This window comes from Rhagoletis zephyria, unplaced genomic scaffold (assembly GCF_001687245.7).
Source record: "Rhagoletis zephyria isolate East Lansing unplaced genomic scaffold, Rhagoletis_zephyria_1.1 Rzeph_scaffold_03720, whole genome shotgun sequence".
Taxonomy (NCBI): domain Eukaryota; kingdom Metazoa; phylum Arthropoda; class Insecta; order Diptera; family Tephritidae; genus Rhagoletis; species Rhagoletis zephyria.
This window is the reverse complement of record NW_016160803.1, coordinates 42,650-51,277: the sequence shown is the minus strand read 5'-3', so window position 1 is coordinate 51,277 and position 8,628 is coordinate 42,650. Positions and strand designations below refer to the sequence as shown.

General features: G+C 32.9%; 1 protein-coding gene and 1 long non-coding RNA gene across 3 annotated transcripts; one reads left to right on the top strand and one right to left on the bottom strand.

Annotated features, from left to right (window-relative positions):
- Positions 1 to 243: 243 nt before the first annotated feature.
- Positions 244 to 900, top strand: LOC108369520 (uncharacterized). Its single transcript, XR_001848524.1, has 3 exons — positions 244 to 421; positions 527 to 601; positions 669 to 900. It is a non-coding gene; the product is annotated as an uncharacterized LOC108369520 (long non-coding RNA).
- A 588-nt stretch (positions 901 to 1,488) lies between these two features.
- LOC108369519 (NFX1-type zinc finger-containing protein 1-like) lies at positions 1,489 to 2,908 on the bottom strand. 2 transcript variants are annotated; one of them, XM_017624642.1, is made up of 6 exons: positions 2,768 to 2,908; positions 2,619 to 2,713; positions 2,381 to 2,539; positions 1,970 to 2,236; positions 1,687 to 1,900; positions 1,489 to 1,621 (listed from the first exon to the last, which is right to left on the bottom strand). In XM_017624642.1, the coding sequence occupies exons 2-5, from the start codon at positions 2,679 to 2,681 to the stop codon at positions 1,889 to 1,891; spliced, it is 501 nt and encodes a 166-aa protein (XP_017480131.1). In that variant the 5' UTR covers positions 2,682 to 2,713; positions 2,768 to 2,908; the 3' UTR covers positions 1,489 to 1,621; positions 1,687 to 1,888. The 2 variants fall into 2 exon arrangements, with proteins under 2 accessions (XP_017480131.1, XP_017480130.1); XM_017624641.1 differs by having other exon boundaries at positions 1,687 to 1,892.
- Between the last annotated feature and the right edge of the window lie 5,720 nt (positions 2,909 to 8,628).

The following is an 8,628-nucleotide window of genomic DNA, read 5'->3' as shown; positions in this document are numbered from 1 at the left end:
TTTAAATTTTCGAACCGGGTTGTAGTGTTATACTTTTTTCAAGTTTATATTCTTTAGATTTTTTGATTTGACATTGCAACTTAAACGCTAGTTGTGGCACAAATATAATTTAAAACATGTTAAAAAAATTGAGTTTTATGAAAAATATTTGTTTACAATTTTTTTAACTCTGAAATAAATTTTTATAAGCTAAAGAAACATCTTTTGATGTGTAATTTTTTATTTCGTACTATTGTGAGAAGGTAAGGCAACCCTCTTGGCATTTATTTCAGGTATTCAAATTGAAAAAAATAAGACGCAGCCATTCGGGCTTTTAATATTTTCTTTTAATAGAAAAATTGAATATCTTTCATAAAATATACATATTCTTATTGAACTACACATTTTGTTCAAGTAGTACCGTGTAGAAAGAATTCATTAGGTAAGTTATTTTAATGTATGCCATTTACATATGTATATGTATGTATATGCATGTACACATTTATTTCAACATAGTCGTTATAATTTTTTGTCTGCATCTTTTCAGAAGCAAAATGTTGAACAAAAGTTGTATCGTGGGATGTCCTCTGTATGCATTCCCTCCGATGGGAGAAATTACCAGGTGAGTACCCCCTCTTTGTGTCGGTGATCAACATTGTGGGCGTTCGCATCACAGCCAATGATTGCAGGAAGACGTCTCCTGCGACAGAAGTACATCAGCTGATGCACCTCCAGGGGCGGCACGTTGGCGTTGTCCCCCGACAAATATGCCGCAGCAAAGATGATACTGGATAAATGAAATACATTTTGAAGTTTTGCAATATACACGGATTGTTTAGTTATCTCTTCTAAATAAATTATAGTGTTGTCCAGTTAACAATAGTCAAAAGGCACGATTTTATTTTATAAACAGCAAGAATTATAATATTGAAAATATTCATAATCTAGCCATAACATTTTTTTAAATACGAACTATTTTTTATGTTCAAAATAATCTTCAAGTTACATGTATTGATAGTCGTTAGGATCCTGTTGTCAGGCGGGTCTCGTAGCTCCATCCATTTCAGTCGCCAGGGTGTTACTGGCTGACTGCCACCTATTTGGGTTCCACATTCATTGCATTTGCTTACTTCCATTGCACCGCCACACTCAGTTATCATAGGGTATTTGTACCAGTGACCTTGCTTGTAGCCCATTGCCTTGTGAATCATTTCGCGTTCGACTTTAATTTTTTCGAAGTGCTGCAAGCCGCTTATGCCCTTTTTGACTTCGGTTTCTAATTTGTTGGTGAACCTGTTGATGCTTATCAATTTCTTTGATGCTGAACTGAACTCTTTTTATTATTATTATTATTACCTTCTTACCTTCCTTTTATTAGCTCGGGATGTAACTATGTAATATTGATGCGCCTAAAAGATGCAGTGATTTCTATTCTCAAGTTACATACCTGATGACAGTACGAATGGCAATTATAATACGGAGGTTTTAGTTTTTTAGACTATAATTTTATTTTTCATGTGATAGTGTGTTGTATATGTAATTTTATTTGCATAACCACACGTTCCTTTGCATAAATGCTTGTACTCCAATTCGACTTTGCACGGTGCTTTGCAGTACTTCAATAATTGTCGTGAGCTTGGATCTACAATGGAAAATAAAAACGAATGTTAACTTCAAGAGTTATTTGCAATTGCATGAAACCCTGACCTGTCTTTTGAAGATAGCATGGTATTTTCAAAGAGTGCCCACATAGTGCAGGTTTTGCTAGGTTCACCAAGACCTTGCAGTCTGAAGTGCATGCCTCTTTGCATTTGTTAGTACAAAAGTGTCCACAAGGTAATAATTTAGGACATTTTCCCCTACATTTAGACGGCGCTGCTTTTCACTTCCACCATATGGTTGCAGGAACTCATCTTTTTTTCTGCAAAGTATTGGTAAATATAATGATCGTACGTAACGTATACAATTTATATGCAAAGCAATAGATTACCGAGAATGGACAGCTTCCGCATGGTTCGCACCATTTCGACGGGAACTTGTAACCACAGCTTAAGCTTAACTTGCGCTTGCAAGGTCTGTCGCACTCAATTTCCTCTACATTCTTCGAGAACACAAATGGCTTGAAATGATGTCCGCAAGAGCGGGTTTTCGCGACAATTTTTGGACACAGTCCGCATTCTTCGAAGCATTGTTTCTTACACGTGTGATTTTCCACACAATTGTCATAAATCCGATCGCAATCTCTGTAGCACTTGTACTGAAAACCAAATTTTAAATCAATAATTAAAAATAAAACATTAAGGGTGCATCTTCAATTATCGCACTAGTTTTAACAATTTGCTCAAAAACATAAGTAGGACACATTTAATTTAACCAAACTCATATACATACATATATGTACCTCGATATGTTCCGGGTCTTTGTTAACATGACACTTAAGCTGGCACACATGACCACACGGCAAACGTTTCTCGTAAGCATAAGTGCATATCGCATCTTTGATGGGAAGGTGACACGGCTTCTGGTTGAAGTGATTGCAGTCCGGCAATGTAGCTTCGACCTGAAAATTATAGTAAAGTTGTGGCGATTTCTAACTCGACGTCTTAGAATAAAATATGGAATTTGCTAATGTATCACACCTGAACATAGCATTTAAAATGTTTGCGGATCCGTGAAGCACTGCATATCTTCAATATGTACATACTAGCCACTATAGAATTCCTAAATCAACGGTCTATGAAATATCTAAAGTCATTAATAAACCATTTAAAGAATGTAGCAAGCTTACCTTTCGACAATATGCTCTTAATATCTTCACAAATGCACGGTATTGTATGATAATATAAATTTCACAAATGCATGTATTGTATAAAACCATAGTTGTGTTTTTTTACAAATTATCCAGTAACTTGCCAGCAACTCTTCAGTAACTTAATTTCTAAGAATTCGATCTCATAGAACAAATTTAGAAAAAAGTACGTGAACGCTTTTCCAGTAATAATTTGCAAGTTTCATGAACAGCATATTCCTAATAAAACAATATATTTTATATTTAAATATGTTTATTTTGTGAATTTTCACAATAAAAAGCCACAAACAGTTTCCTTATTAGTTTAAATTTCATCCAGCAACATGCGATCAGCTGTTTTTCGTGCTGGCAAATTCTTACAAGTAAAAATTTATCCAGTAAAATCCAGTAAAAACTTGCAACTTCAGCTGTCATTAGTTGCGTTTTTTTTTACTGATTTCCAGTAAAATCCAGTAAAAGTTTTTACGAATTTTCATGTTTTGGCGTTTTCCTACGCAAAAACTTGCAAAGTAGGGGAAATTGAGAGAGCGAAAAATGACAGTTGAAGTTGCAAGTTTTTACTGGATTTTACTGGATAAACTTTTACTTGTAAGAATTTGCCAGTACGAAAAACAGCTGATCGCATGTTGCTGGTTGATATTTAAACTAATAAGGAAACTGTTTGTAGGTTTTTATTGTTGAATTTCACAAAATAAACCTATTTAAATACAAAATATATTGTTTTATTAGGAATTTGCTGCGAATAAACAACCAATTTATCAGCTGTTCATGAAACTTGCAAATTATTACTGGAAAAGCGTTCGCGTACTTTATTGCAAATTTTTTCTATGAAAGCGAATTCTTAGAAATAAAGTTACTGGAGAGTTGCTGGCAAGTTACTGGATAATTTGTAAAAAAACACAACTATTTTTCGCTCTCTCAATTTCCCCTACTTTGCAAGTTTTTGCGTACGAAAACGCCAAAACATGAAAATTCGTAAAAACTTTTACTGGATTTTACTGGAAATGAGTAAAAAAACGCAACTAATTGTAAACAAACCGCGGCCATATTTATATGTAGTGATGTATTTTGTGGTACTTATAAAATGCATCACTACAATCACAAAGTTGCATTTTATGGTAACATTAAAAACAATGCAAAATCGACAAAAAAAACTTCAAAATAATATCTATGACTAACAAAATTTACAATAATACATATTTTCTTAGTTATAGTAATGCTTTTTTAGTTATAAATTCCTAAATTTGCCCGAAATTTTTTAAACTTTTCAATAAGATTTATTGTGATTTTTTAACCTTTTTAATGCAACAATGTTACAAAAACGTGCGGTTTGAAATCAGGTGATCTCAGCTGTTGGCATTTTTTCGCTATCAGCTGATAGTGTTTTTACTTATGAAACTGTACGATGGAAATAGGTAATGAAATGAAGTTTACAAATATGTGCTTTATAAATTTAGGTTTAGTTAAAGGGTGAACACACCAAAACTGCGACACTTAGGGCCGGTTACTCAATGTCTGGTTAACACTAATCTCCGTTTAAACATCATTATCGACGTGTTCGACTCCATGCATATAACATGGAGTCGGTAACGTCGATAACGATGTTTTCCCGGAGATTAGTGTTAACCAGACATTGAGTAACCGGCCCTTAGAAATTACTACCAGAAACAAACTAGCAGGCTTTGAAATTATTATTTTTTGTATTATATAACTTGGAAGTTTAGATGTTATTAAAATGTTAAAATATTAGTTATTATTTGCTCCATATGCAAGTGATCGGTATTTTCATCGCACACGCGCCATCATGTTCTGCTCGACTGCATCATCGACTTTACGCGATGCGCACAACTACTTTGTTTTGCACTCTTCAATATTTTTCACTGTTTCACCTGTTTTCTGCAAGATTTCTTTGACAATTGACCAATATTCCCCAATAGGACGTGGCTCTGGGCTATTGGGTGGATTGCAGTCGTGAGCAGTGTTGCCAGAGCTTTTTGGACGAACCGGCTAAATTGGCAAATAAAACCGGCTAAAATGTTTCAACTAAATTTTACATGTTTTACTTAAATAAATCACGAGTAAAAAGACTATTTCTCGGAGAGAAGTTACAAATTCGAGCCGGAAAAAATTTGTAAGTGGGCAAAAATGATGTTTTGTAATTTAGGCAGAATTGAATATGAATTGTCTGGGAAGACAATATCTACATATAATATATATTCTGTTTGTTGGCACTATATTCAAACACAAACGCATCTTAAGTGTCTTAACAGTGAAACAATTTCTTATTTTCTAAGTTTGCGAATAAAACTTCACACTTAAAATTAAGACATTTATGACAAACATTTTATGAAGAAAATCCCTTCTTCGTTTAAAATAAAAATAAGCGAAATCGGCCCAATTTCATACAACCCTGCCTGACATGAAAATTTTCTCCACGATAAGGCTAGTAGCAATTTCTAACAGATTTTGAGTCGCTTAGTCAAAAATGGAAACATATGTATACACATATTTGAAATTTAAGAAAACAAGGCAAATAGCAAAATCGCCTAAAAACGGCTAATTTTTTGCTGCAAAACGGCTAACAAATCGGCTGCCGGCTAAATCGAAATTTCTCCGGCTGTTTGCTATCGCAACCGGCTAAATCTAGCCGGAAAACGGCTAAAATGGCAAAACTGGTCGTGAGGTACAAAATTGATGTTATTTGCATTATACCACGGCAATGTGTCCTTGGTATAGTGGCAGGTTCCCACGTCCGCCTAGAACAGTGGCCTACTCCTTATCTGTTGATAACAGAAAACGCCTTTTGAGGCACTCATCCCGATAAACTTGATCATTCATTGTCCCGGATGAGAAAAAAGGGATGCTCTTACGGCCACAGGATCAAATAGCTTGCCAAACCATGTGGTTTTTTGGAAATTTGGACTTCATTTTCAGCTTACAACTTTCAGGGGCATCTTGACGACTTGCACCAGTATAAAAATCTTGACCTGCAATATATTTTGAATTTTTATAGCATTAGGTTTCGTAGTCCATAACAATGCAGTTGAATTTTTTAATTTAGAATTCATACAACTTCCGAATGCGGGATTTCGCTGTAACATTCTATTTTGCGCCTCGGTCTGGCGCTGTTTGAGCTGTAGAAAATCTCAATGAAGCTTTCCGCTTTACCTTTTGTACGAAAAACTGCGATCTGCGTACGGATTTTGCAACATAACGCGACAAAATCTTCGGATTTCGCAAAAACGCACTGAGGACCTTCCGAGCACTGTTTTTATCACTTTGACCATGCTAACCCCCGCTCCCTGGTTTTCTCGTAACTGCCAGGCCTTATTTGTAGCGATTAAAACCCTGCAAACTGTCGAATAGTGCAATCTTTAATTTTTTAGCAATTTTACGTGTACTTAAGGCCGGATCATTTATAAACTCGTGCAAAATGGTTTGTCTCGTTTCTAACTTGGCTGCCATTTTTAACTCAACTAGGAATCAAATTCAAATGAAATTTCTTCTATGTCCAACTAAGGTCATGTGGTCAGCTTATGGTATTTGAATTTCCAAATATTGAATTCGTTTTGGGTAAGTTATAAGCTTCCCAAAGTGTCGCAGTTTTGGTGTGTTCACCCTTTATTAAATTAGATATGTAAATGACAATGCGGCGGACAAATATGCACATGAGTAGCGAAGCTGCCACCCATCCAATGGCAACTTACCGGTGTTGCCAACTCCAAAGATACGAAAATCCCATTCTCCTTTGAAAAACGCCCTGTTTATCCCATTTTAAAATTCGAAAATCCCATTTATGAATATTAAATATTCAAAGTTTTTAAGAACAATATATATGAAGAGTAGATACAGTGACTGAAATAAATGACCACGTGTTGATTTTTTTTTTTAATATTCGTAAGGTTTGTCGAGATATTTGTTTTTGGTATTTTTCTATAAAAATACCGTCCGAGGTTTAACCGAAATCATATCACAGATTCACACTTTATAAAAAATTTAGGAAATCTAAAAAAATTTTCGTAAAAATGTCAGTATTTTTGAATCTAATGGCCTTATTCATATAATAAAATAGGTTTAAAGCGCTTTACAGAGTGACATTTTCATACAAATTTTCGATTTATAAAGCAGTTAAAATGTTCTTTATTTTTTATGAATTTGGGTGTAAACCTTTAAAACATTTTTGGGTATACAGTTTTATAGCCCCAACAAATTTAGTGTAATGACTATATTCCAGAAAGCCGCTATGCAAGAAATAATTTGACGTAAAGTTTGTCTAAAATGGTAAATGAATCCATCCACTCAGAGAGGTGGGTGTCGTCGTTGTCTCAGCCGTCACTCTTGGGGAAAATGAAAATTTTCTGTGTAAATCATATAGTTAAGTTTTCTACTTTATTAGTTTCGTGTTAAACTGATATTTGAATTAAGATGTTAACAGTTTGAAATTCTGAATTAAGGGTTAAAAAGAAATTACTTAAGGTTTGAGGAAAAACAAGTTTAAATGTCCCAACCGTCGCGTTATATTTGAAAACTGAATAAATATTGTAAATGTTGAAAAATTTGTTAAATAGTTTCGGCTTAGATTAGCGAGATCTTTACTAATTGCTGCGAAAATCCGACGTTTTCAGATTTTTAGTATTTTTAAAAAAAGTTTCCAAGTCGAACATAATTAAAAACTGAATTATTTCCATAAACATCGTAAACATGGAAAAAATTCATTCAGACTTTCGACTTAGTTTAGGGAGATCTCTACAAAAAAATTCTAAGTCGAAAAGATTTAAAAACTTAGTTATTTCCATAAATATCGAAAATTAGGAAAATGTGCTTAAATAGTTTCGGTTTAGTTTAGCACAAAAGATTTTTTCACAGGTTTTGGTTTTTTTTCAAAAAATCCAATACCAATACAGTTTTTTACTTGAAAATATCACAAAAATTGGAAAATGTTATATAATATTTTCGATTTATTTTAACGTTGTTTGTACAAATCACAAATCAAATCATCAAAAAATGCTTCCACAAGAAAACACATACTTATGGGAGTTTTCTATTTGCAATCATTAATAAAATGTCACAAAAATCGGAAAATGTTATATAATATTTTCGATTTATTTTAACGTTGTTTGTACAAATCACAAATCAAATCATCAAAAAATGCTTCCACAAGAAAACACATACTTATGGGAGTTTTCTATTTGCAATCATTAATAAAATGTCACAAAAATCGGAAAATGTTATATAATATTTTCGATTTAATTTCATGTTACTTGTACAAATCATCGAAAAAAAATTAAATTTTTTTACTAAAACAATTATTTTCTCAAAAAATCAGTCTACATATGAGAAGGCATATTCGTAATTCGTGTCCAACCAAAAGTTGTAGAAAAACAATTTTAGTTTGTTTCATTTCAGGATTTATTTTTGTTATATTTTTTATTTACTTTCAGATTTTTAAACTTGTTTAAGAATTTTTCTGTATGTACATAGTTTAAGAACTTACATTGAAAAATAAAATAAAAAAAATATTACCTAAAATAACTTCAATTTGTCAACTTCAATTTGCAGTTTCACTGAAAGATACATATGAAACATACATACATGCTTATGTACATAGTATATACATGTTTGCACATAAGTAATTGTATGTATAGTACATAAGTAAGTATATTATTTGTACATAAATTTGTAAGCAACAGAGAATTGTTGCGCATGCGAAATTCCGTCGGCAAATTGAAATGAAACAAGTAATTTTTAGCAAAAAAAAAAACTGACTTCAACTCTCATATAAAAACAAGTAATTTTTAGCAAAAAAAAAACCGACTTCAACTCTCATATAAAAAAAAAAA